We start from the raw sequence: 25,017 nt of genomic DNA on the forward strand, positions 1-25,017 counted from the left end.
ATATTCACAGACCGATCCCACACTGTGTTTAAACCCCTCATAAGAGTGACTTTTGCCCGATAGGTCCTCTTTAAAATACACAAACATCATTATGTTACTATTATGGCACGGTCAGCACATTACACACAATACCTCTAGGTTTTAATACACATACAGTAAACTATACAGTACCATTGATGTGTTAGAAAGTTCACTATAGTCAAAAGTCCAGCTTCTGTCATACTGCGGAGTCTATTAGTTTGACTTGTAAAGCAGAGTTCGCTTTTGTGTACAAGAAACAGGATACTCAGTTTCAGTTTCGTTTCCTGTGAATGGAGAGATCAGCTGTACAGTATATACTCAGAGAAGGAGGATAACAGGGCAGAACATCATTCCTGCTCGCTCTGGGGATAAAAGTGATGGCGTCGATGTTGTGGGAAAGTTCTCTGCAGGAGAAATCAAGCGATCTTCATGAGGACACATGGCACATTACCATCGACGACTCTATTGAGCCACACGGACAGGCTCGGGGCTGGTACCAATACATTTCTGGATCCTTCGCAAGGTAGGGCACACAATAGGCAGGGTTCAAACACTTCTTAAAAGCTGAATTTGACATATGGATTGGAGGCCTGAAAAGTACTTTAAAACAAACGCAGATGCTTGAAATTGCTTGAGTTAAGTGTGAAATGAGATTTGTTTATGGTGTTTTTTCAACAGCTGTACTGTGCTGCTGTCAAAAACTGAAAGAATTCTTCATGTAATTATACTACATTTAAATCTCGTCCAAAAACTATGACAAATAATGCACATTTTATCAATATCTCAGACATCACTTTGAATATCACCCACCAACCTGATTTCCCCAAGTAGGACATGTTCCTGGATTGACATCTGTGTTGATCCTGGAACAACTTTCCAATCAGCCAATCAGAATTAAGGGATATGTTTACCGTTTATGCCTTTAAGTTTAGCCTATTAGGCTAAGTTTAGTTAAACTATTATTCCCCTCTGGTTTTGGGAATAATTTATAGTTGTGTTTGAGTTAAGGATAGGGAATAGGTTTACATTTTCCAACAAAAATGATGTTCCAGGATCAGTATAGATGTTAATCCAAGATTGCATGGTAGCTTGGCAAAATCATGACATGCGAAAATCACCAATATTGAATTCAACAAATTTTACTAAAGTTCTTTGAACATATCTACATTCTTGGTAGCTCAGTGGTTAGCACTGTCACCTAACAGCAAGAAAGTCGCTGGTTCGAGTCTCGGCTGGGTCAGTTTGCATGTTCTCCCTGTATTCCTGCGGGTGCTCCGGTTTCCCCCACAGTCCAAAGACATGCGCTATAGGGGAATTTGGTAAGCTAAATTGTACATAGTGTATGTGTGCGAATGCGTGCGTATGAGTGTTTCCCAGTGATGGGTTGCAGCTGGAAGGGCATCCGCTGCGTAAAACCAGCCTGATCTCATGAGAAAACATATTTTACTTTTTGTCAGTTTAGTGGCTAATTCGTACAAATTTGTACGAGTTCAGTCGTACGAAATTGAACGATTTTAAAAAGGAGGCGTGGCACCTAAACCCACCCCTAAACACAACCGTCATTGGGGGATGAGCAAATCGTACTAAATTGTACAAATTAGATCGTACGCATTTGTACGAATTAGCCACTAAATCAAAAAGTTACGAATTGCCGTGAGATTGTGTTGGTAAAACATTTGCTGGATAAGTTGGGGGTTCATTTCGCTGTGGAGACCCCTGATGAATAAAGAGACTAAGCCGAATGAATGTGAATTAAAAAGGTGCTTGATTTAAAATGTAAAGGTCCCGTTAAATTAAAATAGTTTTTTTGATGTTAGCATTGTTTGTTTTTAGGATACCTATAGGCCAGTGTGCTCCAAAACAGTGACAAAATTCACATTTAAAAGATATCAAACTGATATGCACACGTAAAGCTTGCAGGTTGTCACTTCCACCTAAATGGATCGATGGTGTTATTTTAGGACACGTCATTTTCAACACAATCTCACGGCAATTCGTAACTTTTTTTTTAGTGGCTAATTCGTACGAATTTGTACGATCTAATTCGTACAATATAGTACGATTTGCTCATCCTCCAATGACGGTTGGGTTTAGGGGTGGGGTTAGGTGCCACGCCTCCTTTTTAAAATCGTAAAATTTCGTACGACTGAACTCGTACGAATTCGTACGAATTAGCCACTAAACTGACAAAACGTAAAATACTTACGTTTTCTCGTGAGATCAGGCTGTAAATTTTTCAGTTTCTCATCAAATCATAACTAGGCCAGATGGAATCTGTGCACAGTTTTTGCTATTTCTGTGCAGAATTGTGTTAAATCTGCGCATTTATGCGGATTGATTTTGGGAGTATCATAACTAAAACCTTAATATATGAACTTAAAAAGTAATACCTTTTTTACTTTTATTTAATGTTTACTATGCAAATCCAATTAGATCCACTTTATTTGGTAAACAAAGCAAGTCTTCTACATAATATATCTACTAAAAGACAGAAAATATTACTGTACAAACTGTATTGTGAATAAATCATATTAACTTGTTCATATTAGTCAATAATATTACTGAAATTAATTTAAAAACTGAATAAATATTAAACAATATATGAAACAATATTAAAACCATAACTTTCTGCTAAAGCGTTACGAAGGTATGTGTAAGACTTTATTTCAACACAGATATCCAAAGATGCTGTTTTAAATTGTAAGTAAATCTGTGTTTTTGAAACAAACGAAGAGAGCAGAAGTCAATGATTCAGCCTGACATGTTTACTGTTTACTGGGAAAAGGATTTGTGTTTTACCCAGACATTTAAAAAGAATATATATTAGAGCAGTAATCACAATACCGTGATATTTACATCCAAGGTATCATACTGTCAGAATCTTATACCGGCCCATGCCTAGTTAAAATAGCATAAAGCACTGGTTCTCAAACTTTTTTTCACCAAGTACCACCTCAGAAAAAAATGTCTCTCCAAGTACCACCATAATGACCAGTATTAAAATACAGTAGCGTCTAATTAAGCAGCTACAGCTCTGCACAGTTCAAAAACGAGGCAGATTAATTCCTATTAAACCTAAATCTATCATTGCGTGGCTGCAGTCAAGGTACGTCAGCAAAGTTTCTTGTTTATTACGCCAGAATAAGAGTATAGTTCCTAGCAATATCGGCCTAGAAAATAGGAACTTTTAATTTTCTTTCGGTCTTAGTATGAGATGTAACTACAGAGTCAAGCTTTAAGCAGGAAAATTATCAAAACTCTGGTCATTTTTGAGTGAGATGCTAATGGTCTAATCTAATCCAATGATCTATGCTAAGCTAAGCTAATAGTGCTTCCATTGTCTGAATGGTTTCAAAAATGGTAAAAACATGCTGTTTAACTCTAGGACAGTTGTAAAATAAGCCTATTTTCAAATAAAGTTCAACAAATGTGAACCAAACCAATGTTAAATTAATAGCTGTGTTTATAAAATGTAACTAATTATGATATTACACCATATTATTTTGATTTGATTTTGCGTTTTTGACTGTTTGGCGCCATGTTGTGACTGAATAATGCACAGGTTAGTGTATACTCCATCAGCTGTTTTCATTTCTGTGATGTTCTGCTGTATATTCAGATTTATGGCAATGGAAAACACTAAACCGATGCGTTCTCCATTTCATTTGTAGGTTCAGGTGTTCCCTGTGTAGACGAGACTGGGTGTCTAAAAGAGTGCAGGTGGTGTTTCATTTCCACCTGAACACAGCGAAAGGACAAGGAACCGTTAAACTGCGACGCTTCAAACAGAAGTGCAGGCGATGCAACGAAGCTCGAATGGAGGATCCGAACTTCGCAGTGGAAAACATCGATGTGCTGATCGAGAGACTTGTTGAGAAGATCCGCATGAGATGCTACAGCGAAAACCTGGGAGAGAATAACAGGCCCTCGGTGTTCAGCGGCAGAGTTAACGGCCCGCATGAAAGCGAACACTGTGAAGCCTGTCGACTCGCCATCTGCAGTCAGGCCAACTGAGAATGACTCCATCGATACTTTAATTTATCGATAATTTATTAAATGAACTTGTTTCCCTGATGATGATGTATGCAATATGGACACAAATAAATCTTGAGGAAATAAAGAAAGCGTATATTTTATAGATTGGGTTTGCTTCGAAATTAATATTTGCATTGTATTGCTATTGATTTCCCGTGTTGGCCTGGGTTTCCTCTAGGTGGTCTGGTTTCCTCCACAGTCCAAAGACATGCCCTATAGGTGAATTGGGTAAACAAAAATTGGCCTTAGTATGTGAATGTGAGTGTATGGGTGTTTCCCAGTACTGGGTTGCATCTGGAAGGGCATCCACTGTGTGAAACATTTGCCGGAATAGTTGGCGGTTCATTCCGCTGTGGTGACCCCTCATTAATATGGGATTCAGCCGAAGGAAAATTAATGAATGCTATTGATTTTCTCATGACGCCCCCCTGGCGGCCAAAATATTACTATCTCCCACTGACCGCCAAGTCACGGGCTGAGGGATTTCTCTTAATAAGTTAAGAAGCTGGATAATTGTTGTGCAATAAGAAATAGCATTACTAACCAATGTACAGAAATCCAACACAGGCTCATTCTCGAAACGTAGCCCTATATAGATTTCTGGAGATTGCGAATTATGTACTCAGAAGTTTGTATGGCTGCATTTCATCTTTAAAAACGAACGCTACCGGGCGGTATGACGCCGCTCTTTTTCGCGCTAGCAGCTGACCGCTTAAATCCGTATGGACAACTTTCCCACTGTTATCAGTTTGTCCAGTGGCTCGCCATGTACTTCGGCGAACTTGAGACGCAGGGAGGAGTTGACCACAACAACGGAGTTTGAGTCTGGCTAAGAACGGTTCCAGAAAGCAGGTAAAACAAATACTGAAACCAAAAAAGTAAATAACAGGGTGAGAATGTGGTAAAATCTGAAAACGTGGTAAAAAGGGCTTTTCTTTTCTGGATTGCTTTTGAAAACTGTCAGTTGGGTTTAGGCAAGTGGGTCTGCGCTGGTCAATCTGTGTTTTTGAAAACACTATCGGTTGGGTTTAGGGAAGGAGGAGGGTCGGTCGGTCAGTCAGTCAGTCGACAGCCTCTGGTGGATTTACACAATAACAGCAGGCGCGAATGGCACTCACGAGAGAAATTTGACATCTGACAAAGCGTACACAGCGGCATTCTCACCCTGTTATTTACTTGCTTATTTTATTATTTGGCTTCTGTTTTTGTCTTACCTGCTTTCTGGAACCATTCTTCACCGGACTCAAACCCCATCGTAATGGTCAGCTCCTCTCTGCGTCTCAAGTCCGCGGACGTACATGGTGAGCCACTGAGCAAACTGGTAACAGCGGGAAAGCCGTCGATACAGAGGTAAGGGGTTAGCTGGTAGCGCGAAAAGGAACGACAACATATCATCCCGTAGCGTTCGTTTTAAAAACGAAATGCAGCCATATGTACTTCTGGCTACATAATTCGCGATCTCCAGACATGTATATAGGGCTACGCTTATAGAATGAGCCTATGTTGACAACTCATCTCAAAGAAGAGTAATCAGAGCCACACAAACTCAAAACATTATATTGATCCACAATGACACTCAACTCATGTACAGAATGTACTTACACATAACTGCAATTCCACAGCGGAATGAACCGCCAACTTATCCAGCATATGTTTTACGCAGCAGATGCCCTTCCACTGGGAAACACCCATGCACACTTGCATTGACACACATACACTACGGCCAATTTAGCTTATTCAATTCACCTGTACCGCATGTCTTTGGACTTGTAGGGGAAACCAAAGCACCCGGAGGAAACCCAAGGCACCACGGGGAGAACATAAAAAACTCCACACAGAAATGCCAACTGACCCAGCCGAGGCTCGAACCAGTGACCTTCTTGCTGTGAGGCGATTGTGCTACGCAACATGGAGGCAATACAAGCAAGGCGTGCTACTTATACAAAGGAACAGTTCGTGCTCAGAGAAGTGAGAACTAGAGTAAGGAGGGGAGTTTTGTTGTTGTTGTTGTTGTTGTTGTTGTTGTTGTTGTTAAGTGTTCGCAGATGAAATGGGTTTTGAGATCTCATCATGAGTCATGAATTTTTATTCTACCATAGTTCATAATCACTGTCTCCACTACTTTCCCTTTTGTGTTGTAGAAAACAGGACCTTACCTGTAAGTTTCAGTTTTGTTTCTTGGGAAGGGAGTGAGTAACTATATATATATATACAGTAGGTGATAAGGCAGTGCATCATTCCCATCAGACTGCGGTGAAGAAACAGACATGGCATCCTTGTGGAACAGTGCTTTGCAGAGGAAAGCAGGAGAGCTTCACATGGACGCATGGACCATTGAAATTGATGAGACCATTGAAGAAAACAGAGCAGCTCCATCTTGGCATCAGTACATCTCTGGTTCTTTCGCACAGTAAGAGCACAGATTTGGCGCAATAAAATATATTAGGCATGCTTTCGTTCTACAATGTTGGTTTATATTAAATAATTAACTATGATACCATGATATGATATTAATGAACCATTAACTGTGAGTTTTCTTTAAGGAATGAATAATTGCTGCTTATTTTTAGTTAATAGTTGGCTTTTAATTGGGTTTTGGGTAGGATTGGCAATGTAGAAAAGGATCATGCAGAATATGTGCTTTATAAATAATAATAAACAGCCTCAATTAATGTCTTAATAATAGGCAGGTAGTAATTAGTGTTACCTTTTTTAATTAAAGCACTTATCATGTTATAAAAAGGTTGAGATTAGCTGTTAAATAATATTAACAAACATAACTCCTGATTTTTTTCATAGTGCATAGAATGCGTTGGTCTAACATGAATTAAATTGAACTAATTTAAGGCTTTAGATGAATATTTCATTATGTTGACTAGTTTAGCCGACAGACAACTTTCACTTTTGATAGATTTTTAACAGAGAAATAAAAGAGAAATAAGATATAGAAATTGTGCAAAATCATAAATGTTGTTAAAACAAGTTTGCAACCTGTTAAATTGACACGGGGATTTGAAGTGGTCAAGTCTGACTCTTAACCACTAGGCTACGACTGACCAAAGTGCACTTTAACATGTATTTATGCCACAAAAACATGCTGAAAACATGCTAGTGATGTTTTACTTTATGATAGCACTATGCTATCATGTTAGCTACAGAGAAACATGTTTACAACTTGTTGATTCATACTGACAACATCCTAATTCATGTTATTAAAATGAGTAAACATAAGCAATGTTCTAGCAACATGCCAGCAAGAAATATGCTTACAATATGCTAATTTGTGTTAGAAACCTGTTAGCAGCTTGTTATTTTGTTCTAGAAATATGCTAATTTGTGTAGTTTAGCAAATCCAATTGATAATATAATCTGGTTAATCATTACAAAATCAGATTACAACAGATCAGTTATTAATGATAAATCATATAAGCAATGTGCTAGCAACATGGCAGGCTAATTCTTACAACGCATCAATCAATGCAAGAAATATGCTAAAAACATGCTAATTTATGTTAGAGACCTGTTTGTAGCATGCTAATTAATGTAGCATAACATATACAACATCTAAATATTAATTTGGTTAATAATTACCAAATCACTCAAATGAGTGTGAGTAAATGCACAAACAGATCAGTTATTAATGATAATTAAATGATATAAGCAATGTGCTAGCAACATAGTAATTCTTACTAACAACATATTAATGCAAGAAATATGCTAAAATGTGCTAATTCCCCTACTGAGAAAACAGTATAAACCAGCCTAGGCTAATTGGCTGGTTTTAGCTGGTCAACCAGGCTGGTTTAGAGGGGTTTTGGCCACTTCCAGGCTGGTTTCCAGCTATTTCCAGCCTGGTCTTAGCTGGTCAGGCTGGGAGATGACCAGCTAAAACCAGCTTGACCAGCCTAGCCAGGCTGGGAGCCCAGCCAGAACCAGCTATGTCCAGCTTAAACCAGGTTAGTCAAGCTTGTTTTAGCTGGCATTTTCCAGCCTGACCAGCTAAGACCAGGCTGAAAATGTGGCCAAAACCCCTCTAAAACCAGGCTGGTCAACCAGCAAACCAGCTTAGGCTGGTTTAAGCTGTTTTTTTCAGTAGGGTCATGTTAGAAACCTATTAGCAAGATGGTATTTTGTATTAGAAACATGCTAATTCATGTATTAGCATATTCAGCATCCAAACGTTAATCTAATCTGGTTAATCATTACAAAATCATGCAAATGAGTGAGTAAATGCACAAACAGATCGGTTATTAATGATAAATCATATGTGTGCTAGCAACATGTCAATCGTTGCTAACAACATTTTAATCGAAGCAAGAAATATGCTAAAAATGTGCTAATTTACGATAGAAACCTGTTAGCAGCATGCTATTTTGTGCTAGAAACATGCTAATTAATGTAGCTTAGCATATTCAACACATTAATCTGGTTAATCATTATAAAATCACACAAATGAAACAGATCAGTTATTAATGATAAGTTATAAGCAGTGTGCTAGCTGTATGACAATTCTTACAACACATTGATGCAAGAAATAAGCTAAAATATGCTAATTCATATTAGAAACCTGTTAGCAGCATGCTATTCTGTGCTAGAAACATGCTAATTCATGTATCTTAGCATATTCAACATCCAAATGTTAGTCTAATCTGGCTAGTCATTTCAAAATCATGCAAATGAGTGTGAGTAAATGCACAAACAAGTCAGTTATTAATGATAAATCATATAAACAATGTGCTAGCAACATGATACTTCTTATAAACAACATATTAATGCAAGAAATATGCTAAAAACATGCTAATTCATGTGAGAAACCTGTTTGCAGCATGGTATTTTGTGCTATAAAAATGCTAATTCATTTAGTTTAGCATATGCAACATCCAAATGTTAGTCTAATCTGGTTATGGTCACAAATGAGTGTGAGAAAATTCACAAACGGATGTATTTTATTTGTAGGTTCAAGTGTTCCCTGTGTAGACGAGGCTGGGGGTCTTCAAAAGTGAAGGTGGTGTTTCATTTCAGCCTGAACACAGCATGGAGACGAGGAACCATTAAACTACGAGGCTTCAAACAGGAGTGCAAGACGTGCTCGGCCCCGCAGTGGGAGCGTCCACAGTTCCCAGTGGAAAACATGGATGTGCTGATTGAGAAACTAGTTAAAAAGATCCGCATGAGATGCTACAGGGAAAACCTGGGAGAGGCAAACAGACCCCCAGTGTTCAATGGCAGGATCGATGGGCCACACGAAACAGCTCACTGTGAAGCCTGTCGACTCGGCAGCTGCAGTCAGGCTAATCAACAGTGAATGACCCGATGAAGTTAATGAATTTCTACTGAAATTATCGGTAACACTTTAAAGTAACAGTACATGAATAATGATGTACTGTACTAATACACTGTAAAAAGTGAAAACTTAAACAAATTACTTTGACTTGTTACAATTAGATGAATTAAGTTTGACAAACTTAATTTATAACAGTTTTCAGTAATAAATTAAGTTAGTTATTTTAGGTGTAACAAGTTTTCGTACTTTATTTATAGCAAGTACAAGTATTGATCGCTATTAATAATACTTTTTACTATTGTACTTGCCACAAAGTATTATATTAATAATATAATAATTTCTATAATAATTATATTAATAATTTTTATATGAATTATTATAATTATATTAATTAACTTCACTTTGTTTCTGTTCTCTTTTTTTCAAAGTGTGTAATATTTTCAGAGGGTGGCATTGTTTTTATCATCTGCAAGAGTCATTGTAATTGAAATATTGCAATGCCCTCTAATTAATTAATTCTCATGTAATTACGTTTTTTATTGTACAGTAAAGAAAGTAACAAGAAACTTACTGTACAGTAAATGTCAAAATAATGCCCAGAAAATACAGATTTAAGGTTTCAAATGATACTATACACTGTAAAAAAAAATTCACAGTAAAACATCAGTAGCTGTGATTGCTGTAATTTAACCATTAAAAATAAGGTAGGAATGTAAAAGAAATGTGTTTTCACTTGATTTTTACCACGTTTTCAGATTTTACCACATTCTCACCCTGTTATTTACTTGTTTATTTTATTTTTGGCTTTTGTTTTGGTCTTACCTGCTTTCTGGAACCATTCTTCGCCACACTCAAACCCATCGTCAACTCTTCAAGTCCTCCGACATACTGTCACGGTTGATGGGTTTGTGTGTTCTTTCCAACACAATCTCACGGCAATTCGTAACTTTTTGATTTAGTGGCTAATTCGCATGAATTCGTAAGATCTAATTCGTACAATTTAGTACGATTTGCTCATCCGCCAATGACAGTTGGGTTTAGGGGTGGGGTTAGGTGCCACGCCTCCTTTTTAAAATCGTACTGAACTCATACGAATTCATACGAATTAGCCACTAAACCGTCAAGACGTAAAATACTTACGTTTTCTCGTAAGATCAGGCTGGTTCTTTCTGTATGTTATGTGTCATGCCTTGTGTGTTTTCGTGTGCGAGGGTGTGTGATTTGTTTACCTTTTGTGTGGACGCCGTGCTTTCTATCAGCTGACTTAATCATCCTCCAGCTGATCCTTGTTTGCTGACTATATATTTCAGCCAGTGGTTACTGCTGGTTATCAGTCCGTTTGTCCTTGTTCCTGTCTATTGTTCCCCAGATTCCTTCGCTGTCCATTTGATATCTTCATTGTGACCTGTGGCTCTCTTTTGTTTTGTACATTCTTGTTCATCCTTTGATACATTCTTCCTTTTTGTTCAATAAATTCTTGCAAATGAATCCTCTCTGTCTAAGTGTCGTAACACATACGCTGCGAGTTACTGAGAAAACTAATAATAGCAGGAAAGCCGTCCATACGGAGGTAAGCGGTCAGCTGGTAAGCACGAAAAGGAACGGCGTCATGCCGCACCATAGCGTTCGTTTTGCAGCCATACATATCTCTGGGTACATAATTCACGATCTCCAGAAATGTATACAGGGCTACGTTTTCAGAATGAGCCTATGTGGCTTAAATAAATGTACATTTTAACCATTGATATCATAGATTCTCTTCCATAGGAGTCTGATGAATACGATTGCATATGTTGTATATCTTTTGCTATCGTTATGTTTTATCTATGACAACCAACTCAATACTGTATGCGCTCTGTACATTCAATCGAACTATATATAAAAAAAAAAACATTGTCTTTATGATATGAAAGAGATATTCTAACCTCCTTTTTTTAACAGGGAGGTGTTAATCAAGTGTAAATGAGCTTTCTACTATACAATAAACGTCGGATCAATACATATTCACAGAAAATACAGAAGCTACGCTTTCAAATGGTATCAGTGGTGTTGGGAGGCGAGCCACAGAGATCTATCCAAATCATTGTAGCCGTACACACTGTATGTAAAATAGTGCATTACCAGAAAAACCACTTTATTTGACATCACACATCTTGCGCTTTGCATTTGGCTTTTCGTATTCTTGGGATTATGAAATAAATGAAAATGCATTGGTGTCTGCTGGTTTTATTTGGTCTAAGCAAATCACACTGTATATAGTTTCATCTGACGGCTCATTTCAATCCGTACTAATCCAAACTCCTGAGATAAAAGCTTGAGTGTATTTTATAGCATTCGAACTCCACCATCTTCTCATGGATGTAGGTTTGCTCTCAAGACCACAGGTAAGACGCAGTGGAAATATAGTAACGTTGTAGCCGTTTTTGGTGATTTAGGTTATTAATTAACATCTATTATGTGTGTCATTACAGGCTGCTGGATTCACCGCGAGTCTTCAGCTCTGTGTTTGCTCCTATCTAGTCCTCCAAAGTAAGAAATTCGATTTTTGATGCGAATTTTATACTGTCTGTTTAGTCACTGGTACATCAACTACATACAGTATACACGCTTTAGGTCAAAATGGGATCAGTAAGACTTTTTAATTTAAATTAATACAATTTTTGACAAGATTTGAAGCTTTTAGCATCATTACTTCAATTTTCAGTGTCACATGATCATTCAGAAAGCATTATAATATGCTGATTTACTGTTTTATTGTGGTAAATAATCGAATTCAATCATTATTATAGTTATTGTTGAAATTATCAAAGTCGAAGACATTTTCCTTGCATTGTAGTATTGTAAAAACTGATATGTTTTCCAAAGTTTCAACAGTATTCACACTGTATAAAACGCTGGATTGCACACAATGGATTTGTGTTGGGTCAACATAAAGAAACCCAGCAGACACACAACGTCATAAGACATTAATACTAGGTAAGATTTAGGTCGCCAGCGTCTAAAGATAATAGTTTTTTGACATCCGTGACGTTAGCATGAAATGACGTTAATATTTGGTTGATTTTAGGTTGTGTTTGAAAGTGACCAAAATCCAACGTCGAGCCAACATCTTAAACCAGCGTCATACTGACATCAAATACTGATATTAATTCGTCAGATTTGGCAACCAAAATCCAACGTCTGCTAGACGTCATAGTGGTAACGTCCACACAACGTCAAGCTGTAACATCATTAGATGTTGATATTTGGTTGATTTTAGGTTGTGTTGGAAAGTGACCAAAATCCAACGTTGAGCCAACATCTCAAACCAACGTCACATTGACATCAAATACTGATATTAATTTGTCAGATTTGGCAACCAAAATCCAACGTCTGATAGACGTCATAGTGGTAACGTCCACACAACGTCAAGCTGTAACATCATTAGATGTTGATATTTGGTTGATTTTAGGTTGTGTTGGAAAGTGACCAAAATCCAACGTCGAGCCAACATCTTAAACCAGCGTCATACTGACATCAAATACTGATATTAATTCGTCAGATTTGGCAACCAAAATCCAACGTCTGCTAGAAGTCATAGTGGTAATGTCCACACAACGTCAAGCTGTAACATCATCAGATGTTGATATTTGGTTGATTTTAGGTTGTGTTGGAAAGTGACCAAAATCCAACGTTGAGCCAACATCTTAAACCAACGTCACATTGACATCAAATACTGATATTAATTTGTCAGATTTAGCAACCAAAATCCAACGTCTTCTAGACGTCATAGTGGTAACGTCCACATAACATCAAGCTGTAACATCATTAGATGTTGATATTTGGTTGATTTTAGGTTGCGTTGGAAAGTAACCAAAATGCAATGTCTGTCCGAAGTTGGACATTGATGATGGCCTGACATTATGTTCTGACGTCAACACGATTTCATTTCCAATCAAAATGGAACGTACCACGATGTTGGGGTACAACATCAATCTGACGTCATATTGACGCCATGTGCCTGCTAGGAATTAGGTTACCTTAATATTTTATTACAAATTTAAGTGGACTGAACATAAAACAATTAAGTTGTGGCAAAAAATTGTGTTGTGAAAATAGTTTGAACAAGCAGCGAACATCATGTTTTGAGTGCATTTCAGATCAAATCATGTTTTTGTTTGTTTTTTACATTATAAAACGAATTTTATGTCTTTTTTGGACAATTTAATGCATTCTTGATTAATAAAATCAAACATATTTCCTAATGAACGGTACTGTCTTATGCCTCATTCACACTGGCAGCGACTTTGTAGCTGTCTGTCGCTGTGGGTGGCGACCTGCTGCAAACACTGGTCTGTGTAGGTCTACATTACGGAGAACACAACCAGCCTCTGAGCGAGCTGAGAGAGGATCACGTGAGCTCTACTGGTGCTCCTATTGGTTGTAGCTCAAGAAAGTAGCTCTTCGTTTGCATAAAGTTAAAGGATTGAAGGACACGCCCACCTGGTCGCCAACGGTCGCTCGCATAGACGGAGATCGCCAGACGTTGCACACTCTCCGTTGAAATGAACGGTTGCTTGTCACTTTGCCGAGTAACTCGTAGTGTGTGTGAGGCTTTACAGTTACATGTGGCGATTAAAATTGGAATACTATTTCACAGCTTTTTTATCAAAAAATGTAGCTTTATTAACCAGACATTTTGCTGATCCCAAATTTTTGACTGTATATTAATTTGAAGTGCTAAAACGTTCCAGTATCACGCTATTGTAATGGTCCCTATAACATATTTTGTCAGACATGCCAACTAATCCTCATTAGATTATAAGTAGACTGTTAGGTTAGGGTTGGGGTATAGGGTTAATATAAGTTGACATGTACTCGCAAAGTTTCTTAAAGTCAGTTAAATGTCTGTTGGAGGAGCATATCAACAGATATTAAGCAGACAGTCTACTAATACTCAAATAAGATGTAATTGGTATGTAGTTGCAAAACAACTTTTAGTCAATAAAATGCGCAATCGGGACCATCAAAATAAAGGGTTAGCAAAATTCCCTTTAAACCAGAACCAACCCAGGCTCATTCTGAAAATGTAGTCCCGTGGACGTTTCTGGAGACTGCGAGATAAGTCCCGGGAGGTATGTATTTTTGCAGTTTTTGTTTTTTGCGAATCTGTGAGAGGCCGCTGTTCACGCTTTTTCCACGTCTCGAACGTCTCTCGCAAGTGCCATTCGCGCCTGCGCCATTCTCGCTTAAACCCGCCAGAGGCCGCTGTCGAACAACCTTCCACCTGTTTGCCTGGATGACAGAATGATTGACTGTGCGACCGGCCAATCGGCTGACCCACCCTCCTCCGTCCCTAAACCCAACCAACGACGATTCACAAAAGCCGTCCAGAAAAAGAAAAGCCCTCGTCTAATTTTTACCACGTTTTTGGGTTTTGACCACATTCTCACCCTGTGACGAACTTGTTGTGGTGAACTTGTTTTATTTTTGTTTTCTCACCTGATTTCTGGAAATGTTCTTCCCTGGACTCGAACACGGGCCTCGTCGTGGTCAGTGTTGCCATATTGGGTGGTTATTGAGTTTATTTTTGCTGATAAAAAAGGACATAGACGGGCAGTGAAAATTTGTGCGGTTTTACAACACAACACCCACCCCCTGGAAAGTAGGTCACCAATTACCCCCCCCCCCCCCCCCCACCCCCATGAGCGTAATTCTGGTGACCGTCACAATCAACCGCCCACCCACCCCCTACCAATCGTGATTTCCATATTACTGGGTGGGTCTTCTTGCATTTCGGCAGTTTATGGATAGCTGTTGGGCTGGAATCAGTCAGCTACATCTGGTAACACTGGTCGTGGTCAGTTACTCTCTGCGCCTCGAGTCCGCCGACGTACAAGAGGAGCTAACCGGACAAACTGGATGCGGCGGGAAAGCCCTCCACACGGAGACGAGCGGCCGGCCGGCAAGCGCTGAAAGGAACGGAGTCACACCGCCCCGCCCCGCCCCGCCCCGTTCGCTTAAAAAAACATGAAATGCAGCCGTACGTACCTTCGGCTACGTATTTCTCGATCTCCAGAAACGTCCACGGGACTACGCTTTCAGAATGAGCCTGGGTTGCCCCTAACAGGACAAGCCTTTTACCATTTTAAACTGCAATCTTATTTTTTCAGCTCTCCTCATCAAATCCGCAGAGCCCTTCAACTGCTCTGAAGTAACGACGGATGCTTTTCTAACAGACGTGAAGGACAGAATCTACGGTAAAACTGAAATACGGCCAGTCGTTCACCTGAAAACTCCCACCAACATCAGCGTGAGCTTCACTCTGTATGGGATATTAGATGTGGTACGTCACACTTCTCAATTATAGATGCGCATAATAGTATTTATATGTTATGGTGCTCAACCATTTGCAGTCAGGACACTGTGGTTATCTTGCATCCCAGATACGTTAAATAATTCAGTATACGAATCAACAATGTGTACTGTATATAAAAAAAATGGAGGGCGGCACGGTGGCTAGTCGTTAGCACTGTCGTCTCACAGCAAGAAGGTCACTGGTTCAAGTCCCGGCTGGGTCAGTTGGCGTTTCTGTGTGGAGTTTGCATGTTCTCCCCGTGTTGGTGTGGGTTTCCTCCGGGTGCTCCGGGTTCCACCACAGTCCAAACACATGCGCTATAGGGGAATTGGATGAACTAAATTGGCCGTAGTGTATGAGTTTGTGTGAATGAGTGTGTATGGGTGCTTCCCAGCACTGGGTTGCAGCTGGAAGAGCATCCGCTGTGTAAAACACATGCTGGAATAGTTGTGCAGTTCATTGCACTGTTTTGACCCCTGGTAAATAAGGGATTAAGCTGAAGGAAAATGAATGAATGAATGAATCTTGACTTGATGAGTCTTGCACATCTGTACTGATAAATGTTTGATGATTAACAATTACTCATTGATAATTACGTATGTTGGGATTTTGTTCTCTTTCAGGATGAAAAAGCACAGAAACTGGACACATTTCTTTGGGTGAATTTGGTAAGTCCAAATGATTTCCATTAAGTCTGGTTATTGCATGAAAATATGTATATTTAGCAGATGCACAATGCAAACTGCACTGTAAAATGGCAGGTAATGAAATTAAAACTAAGTTTGAAATAAAGATTAAAGACATTAAATGAAGGATTATTTTAAAATCGGCTCATTACACTACCTTACAAAAGTCTTGTCGTCATAAGGTTTATACCCCTTATAAAAGTGATTTTTGCATAATAGCCCCCCTTTAAATCAATAAGTTGGACTTATTGATTATTTATTATTGATATTTTGCATTCGCAGTACTGGAATATCGAAGGACTGAGTTGGGATCCTGATCAATGCGGAACAAATCGAATTTCACTGCCAAGGAAACAACTGTGGAGGCCTGACATTATCATTAATGAATTGTGAGTTCAAAAGTATCTGCATTCCTGAATTTTATCATCTGACTATACAGTACTTATCCACTTTTAATGCATACATGGCATAAAATGCTGCAATTTCATCAAATTATCATTTACATTTCATAATTTGGCAGACGCTTTTATCCAAAGAAGCTTACAAACTTGTAAAAAATAGGCAAAATTGCTAACTTACAGTTGTTAGGGGCCATTTACAGTACATCACAAAGTTTACAGCTGTTTGGGGTTTACATGACACAACATCTGAGTCTATTTACAAATACCAAAAGCCAACAAATAAAGAGCAATATTAGAATTGTATAACTTTAACTGCAGAAAACTGCAAGGACACATAAACATATTTCTTTTTCCAATAAATAGTTTACAAATTGGCCTTTGAAAATCTCCTACATTGCCTCTAGCATATATTTTTTAAGCGCAGCATGTCATTCAAAACCCTCAGGGCCAGCAGAAAGCATTAACAGCGGATCAAGCAGCAGAAATCATGCATAATTTACTCATTGCTAATATAAAGAGCGTATGTCTAACATGTACCTCTCTTTTTATTTTGAAGCATTGATGACAATAAAGTCCCTGAAACATATTACCTCTACGTCACAAACACTGGTCACGTAATAGATGACCAACCCTTTCATGTCATCAGCTCCTGTAACCTGGACATCTACACCTTTCCGTTTGACATTCAGAACTGCACGTTCACCTTCAATTCATACCTGCACACCGGTGAGTTTGACTGATGCCGAGTTCACACTGCAGGATTTTAGTGCTGATTTCCACTCGCCAACACGTTTGGTGAAAATGCAGACAACATTGGAGGCAAGTTGGTGCTTGTTCATGCCAGTGATGCAGCGTAAATCAGCAAAGAGGCAATCAGAAATGTGAAATATGCGAAATAACTGGACCTGAAAAGACTTCTGACTGAAAAACACATCAGCGATGAGTCGATGACCTAAAGCCAATGAGAGAACAAGATACAGGGCAGCGTGGAGGGAGTTTGGGGAGGAGTTAAGGCCCCAGTATACTTCAAACTAAATCAAAAATAGAACTGAAATCACATATTTTTAGCTAAATCTGGCCAAAATGGAGACTCTTTTGAGATTGTTTCACCAGTTTGACACAGTTCTCAAAGCAACCATTTTGGGGGAGTTTGTTTTGGCTCCTAAACACCATTGGTCCGTGACGATTACCAAACAGTATACCATCACTCAGCCTTTTTAAATTCTTTTTGACCTCAAACGAAGAACAAAAAAGAACCTTGAAGTATACTTGAGCATTTACAGACCACAGTATCCAAAAACGTGGCTTTGGTTATGAGATGAGCCTTATCTAGATCCATTTGGACCCATGAAATGGCGGAAAGTTTGGTCGAACTTTGGCAGTCACGCAGTGTACATTTTCAAAGACGCAATAAGAAATGTGAAACATGGCTGTGAAATATGCTAAATAACTGGACCTGATAAAACTTCTGACTGAAAACACATCGGAGATGATCTACAGCCAATGAGAGAGCAGGATAGAAGGCAGTCGGGAGTTGGCCTTCCTTTTGTTTACTTCAAACGAAATCAAAACTAAAATTACGCCTATTGGTCCATGACGATAATGCAATCGGTTGCCGTTTCCTGCCGTTTTTGATTTTGACTTTTGACTGAAAACATTGGCAAGCAAACATGAACGTTATTAAAACACAATGACATCTTTGTCGTGGAGGTCACGAAGGATCCACCAGTTGTATCCTTCATTACCTGGGAAATGAAGGACGCATTTGGAGGCTGCATTTGAAGGAGCCTTCGAATTTTTTTGAAATGAGACAGTCTTCGTTGCAGTGCATTGATGCAGCGCCCTTTGAATGCACCCTTTGGAAGAGCAGCCTCTGAAATGAGACAGCTATAAGCATCAATAATTGTATATTTTTTTATCCCAAATTATGTAGAACCTATAGTCATCTTCCTTTACTTAATGTCAAGAAAATAGTCTGCCATTATTCCTGTAGTAAAGTCATGCATTGTTCAACCTCCAGTCTCCAATGTTATGCTACACCAGATGAAAACAACAGCGATCAGACAACTTTTGAAAATCATGCAGTGTGAACTCGACACAAAAGATAAACACATTTGACTTTTGCTCCGTTTGTATGACCCTGTTAATTCTCATTTGTTGGTGTTATCTGCAGTGCTGGACGTTCAGTTGTCCTTCGCGAAGCCAGTGGAGGAAATACTCAGTGATTCTTATCAAGCAATGGCTACTCAAGGAGAGTGGGAACTGGTCAACATGCATGCTGAGAAACCCATAATACCTCCCCAGGACTGGAATAAAACACAGGACATGCTTGTTTACTATGTATTACCATTTTAACGCAATTAGAGTACAAAAAAGTAGAGTCGCACTTTATTATAAAGTTTAGTTCACTATTAATAAACCATTACCTATGACCTTTGCATCATTAGCGCTTAATTTGATGTTTATTATCAGTTAGTACAATTAGGCTTAGGTATTGGGTAGGATTAGAGATATAGAATATTCATTCATTCATTTTCCTTATTTATCAGGGGTCGCCAAAGTGGAATGAACCATCGATATAGAACATAACCTTGCAGAATATGTACTTTATAAGTACTTCAAATTAGGCCAATGGATTGATAATTGGCATGCTATTAGTAACTTGTTAATAGTGAGATATGGCCTCTATACTGAAGTGTTACCAAAAATAGTACTAGAAAAATGTATTACTAGCACAGTGGTTCTCAAAGTGGGGGTCGGGACCCCTCGAGGGGTTGTGGGACAGTGAAGCAGGGTCGCCTGGTGATTTCCAAAAATCTATTGATTTGTATTAAACTATAAGAATTACCATATTTTATCCATAACCTACTGAAAAAAAGTTGTTAATAGTTACTATATACTATATAGTTACTATAGTAGCTTATAGTTACTAGTTCTATTCGATTGCGACCTCAGAGGTAATTACATTATATTAAAGCCACAGCAATAGCATCCGATGTAGTAGATTTTATAATACCAGGTTAAACTTTCTGGCATATTTACAGCACTGACATACATTCAAAAAAATTAAGCGAAGAGTAGACTTGGGTCTATTGGTGTGTGTGTGTGCGCGCCATTGCATGCAAGATTTCTGTATTTATAACCACCTCAGAGGATATTGGGGGTCGCAAGTCACTGGCATTGTTATTTTGGGAACCCCTGTACTAGAATACTCTCATGGGATATTTGCAGAATCGTGGTCAATTCATATTAACCTTACAATGTTATTTGTACATTTTCATACAATCCTCTTGCCACTGAAGGTAGAGAGAATTTACTTGGCAGAAAAGGCTTTGTTTGACAGGGATTTTATCACTAAATTACACTAAAGGAATGAAATTGAACTCACAATCTAATTGAAATGTTACATTCTCCTTTCAGATCGTCCTCCGGCGTCGGGCGACTCTGTACGTAGTGAACCTCCTGATTCCCAGCTGCTTCCTCATTACTGTAGATCTCTTCAGCTTTCTTCTTCCACCTAAAAACGTGGACCGATCTACCTTCAAAATGACCCTCATCTTAGGTTACACCGTGTTCCTGCTGCTAATGAACGACATGCTGCCCGTCACAGGAAACACCTTACCTCTTATAAGTGTGTATACAACTGTTACTTGCCAGATACTGTAAGCTGTTACTTGTAACTGTGTTAAATATTTTATACTCTGATCAGCCACAACATCCCCAAAGTAGATGCTGTGTTTTGGCATCTTTTTAACCCTAAAGCTGTTCTGTGGTTTTGTAAATTGTAAGGTAGGACCTTTCTGGATTGGGTCTGTTGGTATAAATCAGGAGTGTGCAATTCTGCTGCCAAAGAGCCAACTAGGTTTCCAACCAGCTCCAACAATATGTGATTTACCTATTGTGTAGGACAGGTTTGGACTACAGATGCTTATACCCCCGCAGAAATTCTGTGCCAGATCACACACCAGATTATCGGTGGAGAGGGACACCTATGGATTTTTGATGACCACCGAGAATCAAGACTTCAGTGTTAAAGTCCTATTCGAAGGACAATGCTCACTGGTAGTCAAGTCGTCCCTTTATACTCAGGAAATGGGACTTGTACAGACCACATGGAGAACACCCATTTCTTCAATTTAAAGTCTCATTCAAAGGACAATGCTCACTGGCAGTATTGTCACCCCTTTATACTTGGGCAATGGGACGTACTGTACATAGACCACATGGTGAACACCCATTTCTGACCTCAGTAACAGATTTCCCAGTGATGAATTAGTTATCCCATATGGTCTCTCACCCAGATATTGTACGAGTTCATTGGCAGTATATTCGTCCCTTTACACTCAGGCAATGGGACTTGCACAAACCACATGGAGAACAGCCATTTCTCCAGTTTAAAGTCTCCCTCAAAGTCTTAAATTCACCCAATTTAAAGTCTCATTCGAAGGACAATGCTCACTGGTAGTCAAGTTGTCCCTTTATACTCAGGAAATGGGACTTGTACAGACCACATGGTGGACAACCATTTCTGACCTCAGTAGCAGCTTTCACCGTGGTGACTTAGTTATCCCATATGGTTTCTCATAGAGATACTGATCAGGCTCAGTGGGCAACTATGTGATCGCGAGTAGCTTACAAATGACTTACTGTCAAAGTTGCAGAGTGAGGGGGGGAGTAAGAGGGGTGTGCCAACGAAAAGTGTGGTTGGGGGGGTTGGTCAGGGACATTGATCGCTGGACTACAGTTAAAAGGGTTGTGGGGTGAGAAGGGACACTGGCCAGATTGTTGAACCCCCTGATAGTATCTCTGGGGGTCCCAAAAGTGCGTGGGCCCTTAGAATTTTTCTAACTTCCTGAAGCGAACAGAGTCTGCGATTGTTTTGTACTCTTGCAGTGTGTGTCCTACTGTAAAAATCCATCATGCAGTATGAACACAGCAGCAACTGAACGCCACCCTAGATAGTCTTGCAGTGTGACAACAATGGTTACCTCACGATTATGAATATCATGTAGTTTGAGCTCAGCCGACGACTGCAGCTCTTCCTCTCATCCATTTGTGCAGTGTAGGACTGGTCCCCTGAGTGACCCTGGTTTCTTCCAAGATTCGTTCTCCACTTTTCTCGTGGAGTTTTGTTTCCTTTACTGTAAACTCTGATTTGTTTGGTCAGAGTTGGTGGAACTGCACTTCAGTGGATAGTCCTTCGACAGAGACATTTGTATTAAACTGAACTAAATCAGTCTTAATATAACTAGAACCACACCAGCATCCTGCCACCACTCTGCTTCCTGCCTCATATACTAATACAGGGGTGTCCAAACTCAGATCTGCCAGGAAATTTCTAGTTCACATATATATATATATATATTAAGAACTTGATAAGCTAGTTCAGGTGTGTTTGATTAGGGTTGGAGCTAAACTCTCCAGGACGCCGGCCCTCCAGGACCGAGTTTGGACACCACTGTGCTAAAATATTCAAAGTTGAAAGATTGTTGAGCTTTTATATTATTTTTAGATTTATAAATGTGCTTTAAAACAGTCTACATTGTAAAGTGCAATACAATTAAACATGTCTTTACTTGATTTGACAACTCCTGTCATGCACCAATGAGATTTGAGCTCCCATGACCATGACCCCAGTTCAGTTGTGTATCCTTTTGGTATGTAGTCACCACCGTAGGCAAAACCCACAAGACTTCCAGTTTTGCGAATTCAAAAGTCATTTACAATCACTAATTGGCCAAATTTTCCACATCAAACCCATGCAATTAAAAAATCAATTGGTCACTTGGTGCCTAATATATCTCACGCCTTGACAGACGGCACTGTTATGACATAAGTTAGTTGTAATGTTGTGGCTGATAAGCGTATATTGGTGAATTAAATGATATCAAACCATTGTCCTTCATTTTCCAGATGCCTTTTTCTCTCTTTGCCTGGCGTTGATGGTGGCCAGTCTGCTGGAGACCATTTTTATCATTAACATTCAATATGGCTCCACTCACTATGGCCCATTACCTCAATGGGTCAAGGTGTTTTTTCTCAACTATGTCGCCAGACTTGTGTGTTTAAACAAAACACAGAGTGATCAAAACTGTGATAAAGAAGGTGAGTCTTACCATGTCTATGTTGTTTCCTATACTGTATACAGTATGTAGTTTACTTTGATATAATGGTTAGGATTTCCAATACAATCTTTACAAATCGCAATGTGTTACTATTTTATGATTTGGTGAATTACCAGTTGATTCGAAGAGATTTATTGAATTTTATGAAGTTTTTTGTATGATCTGCACAAGACCGAGTGGTTTTATGGCTATCTTTAGTGGTGCGCCTTTATATATTTTTGATACCGTACAGGTTCATGTAAATTACACCGTAATCCGTCAAAACGTAAATCTGTTTAATCAAGTTTGTTTTCATGACTTAACCCTACTGAAAAAAACAGCTCAAACCAGCCTAGGCTGGTTGGCTGGTTTTAGCTGGTTGACCAGCCTGGTTTTAGAGGGGTTTTGGCCATTTCCAGGCTGGTTTCCAGCCATTTCCAGCCTGGTCTTAGCTGGTCAGGCTGGAAAATGACCAGCTAAAACCAGCTTGACCACCTAGCCAGGCTGGGAGCCCAGCCAAAACCAGCTATGTCCAGCTTAAACCAGGCTGGTCAAGCTGGTTTTAGCTGGATTTAGCTGGTCATTTTCCAGCCTGACCAGCTAAGACCAGGCTGGAAATAGCTGAAAACCAGCCTGGAAATGGCCAAAACCCCTCTAAAACCAGGCTGGTCAACCAGCTAAAACCAGCCAACCAGCCTAGGCTGGTTTAAGCTGGATTTTTCAGCAGGGAAATCTGTAACTGACCAATTAAAACCAAACATTCACAATGCATAGCAATAAATATGTAATTTTGTTAACCCTTGTGTGCTGTTGGGGATGTTTTCATCCACTCTGGGGTGATTTTGAGTCTTAATTTGCCCAGAACTGTCTCTTAGTTTCAGCAAATGTGATGATTTTTTCTGACAAATCTTATTTTGACACATATTTTGGCAAAATACTTTGGAAAAAATTGACTACCCTTTAAGTATGTGGCTCTTTTTGCACCATTGATTTCTTTTATAATGATTATAATGCATGCACACTATAATATGCAGTACTTTTACCATATAAAAGCCAGAAACTTTTTTGCACAGGCCTATCTAAAGGGTTAATGCTGCCAACTGATGATCAACAGTAAACATTGCACTGTTTACCTCTTCCCATCAGGAAAAACCCCCAACAATCAAAAATGCACGATTATATGGTGTCATGGCTTTGCAATCAATTATAATAGAAGTCAATGGGGCAAAAACAGCCCCTAACATAACGAAAGGGTAGTCAAGTACTCAAGAGTTCAACAAAAACTCAATTTACTGTTATTTCCTGTACCCGTAGAACTCATATTTGAGAATGAAGGCTGTGATCCTGCGGTTGGAAACGCTAAGAGCAAAGAGGACATTAAGACTTGTGCTTCTCTTCAGCAGCTGAGGGAAATAACCCACGAGTTAATATCCATCCGTCAGCAGGTCGATAAACATTTTAAAACGGATGAGAGCGCAGACGAGTGGGATCTTTTGGGTCAAGTCATTGACCGACTACTTTTCGGCCTGTATATTGCCTTTCTCTCAGTTAGTTTCATCACTATTGTAATCATCTGGCTGATCTGGTACAAAAAAAACGCATCTTTGATATGAAAAAATCTACTGTTATGTGTATTTACTAAACCTTTAACCTTAAATGCCTTTAAATACTTCAAACGAAATGTTAAACTGCTGTGAATAGTGAAGTTATAGAAAATGTTTGTTCTTGTACTGTTTTTGTAAAATGATGTATGCTTGTTATGTTATACTTGTATTTTCCCCCTTCTATTTTAAATACTTCTTGTATTGTAAAGCACAGGATTAACTACTGTTGTGTTAATAATGGACTCTACAAATAAAGTTTACCTTGCCTTACCTACTATAAATTTTATGTATATAACATATGCAAACCAGGCTCATTCTGAAAACGTACCCCTATATATATTTCTGGAGAGCGGCAAATATGTGCCAGGAGCTACGTATTTTTTGTTTTGAAGTTTTTGTTTTCGTGAATCCACCAGAAACCAACCCACAGGGCCTGGTTTGTGGACTTTGGGGGTTTTACGATGTGGTCACATGTTAATTGGTCAGTTTGAATGTCTCAGAATTTTGGGCTTTAGTCACATGGTCAAGAAAAATACAAAATAGGT

The 25,017-nt window shown here is 39.0% G+C and overlaps 3 protein-coding genes across 3 annotated transcripts; all 3 read left to right on the plus strand.

Moving 5' to 3' along the window:
• Window positions 1-319: 319 nt before the first annotated feature.
• On the plus strand, window positions 320-4,113 carry si:ch211-276k2.2 (receptor-transporting protein 2-like). Its single transcript, XM_056448226.1, has 2 exons — window positions 320-544; window positions 3,693-4,113. Exons 1-2 carry the CDS (start codon window positions 399-401, stop codon window positions 4,033-4,035), a joined length of 489 nt encoding a protein of 162 aa, XP_056304201.1. The 5' UTR covers window positions 320-398; the 3' UTR covers window positions 4,036-4,113.
• A 2,210-nt stretch (window positions 4,114-6,323) lies between these two features.
• si:ch211-276k2.1 (uncharacterized protein LOC565147 homolog) lies at window positions 6,324-9,418 on the plus strand. Its single transcript, XM_056448342.1, has 2 exons — window positions 6,324-6,466; window positions 9,013-9,418. The coding sequence occupies exons 1-2, from the start codon at window positions 6,324-6,326 to the stop codon at window positions 9,359-9,361; spliced, it is 492 nt and encodes a 163-aa protein (XP_056304317.1). The 3' UTR covers window positions 9,362-9,418.
• A 2,225-nt stretch (window positions 9,419-11,643) lies between these two features.
• Window positions 11,644-24,481, plus strand: LOC130215781 (5-hydroxytryptamine receptor 3A-like). The gene is made up of 10 exons (XM_056447624.1): window positions 11,644-11,724; window positions 11,812-11,869; window positions 15,493-15,665; window positions 16,301-16,345; window positions 16,646-16,752; window positions 17,321-17,490; window positions 18,938-19,104; window positions 20,185-20,395; window positions 22,678-22,869; window positions 24,183-24,481. Exons 1-10 carry the CDS (start codon window positions 11,695-11,697, stop codon window positions 24,479-24,481), a joined length of 1,452 nt encoding a protein of 483 aa, XP_056303599.1. The 5' UTR covers window positions 11,644-11,694.
• The last annotated feature ends 536 nt before the right edge of the window (window positions 24,482-25,017 follow it).

The sequence above is a fragment of the Danio aesculapii genome, chromosome 22, assembly GCF_903798145.1.
Source record: "Danio aesculapii chromosome 22, fDanAes4.1, whole genome shotgun sequence".
Lineage (NCBI taxonomy): Eukaryota > Metazoa > Chordata > Actinopteri > Cypriniformes > Danionidae > Danio > Danio aesculapii.

Excerpts from the sequence above, each read along its gene's own strand:
- LOC130215781 (XM_056447624.1), top strand. The coding sequence starts at position 11,695 with ATGGATGTAGGTTTGCTCTCAAGACCACAG. Across the intron at positions 16,346-16,645 it reads CATTTCTTTGGGTGAATTTG|TACTGGAATATCGAAGGACT; the intron begins GTAAGTCCAAAT and ends TTGCATTCGCAG. Across the intron at positions 22,870-24,182 it reads TCAAAACTGTGATAAAGAAG|AACTCATATTTGAGAATGAA; the intron begins GTGAGTCTTACC and ends CTGTACCCGTAG.
- si:ch211-276k2.1 (XM_056448342.1), top strand. The coding sequence starts at position 6,324 with ATGGCATCCTTGTGGAACAGTGCTTTGCAGAGGAAAGCAGGAGAGCTT. Across the intron at positions 6,467-9,012 it reads ATCTCTGGTTCTTTCGCACA|GTTCAAGTGTTCCCTGTGTA; the intron begins GTAAGAGCACAG and ends TTTTATTTGTAG.
- si:ch211-276k2.2 (XM_056448226.1), top strand. The coding sequence starts at position 399 with ATGGCGTCGATGTTGTGGGAAAGTTCTCTGCAGGAGAAATCAAGCGAT. Across the intron at positions 545-3,692 it reads ATTTCTGGATCCTTCGCAAG|GTTCAGGTGTTCCCTGTGTA; the intron begins GTAGGGCACACA and ends TTTCATTTGTAG.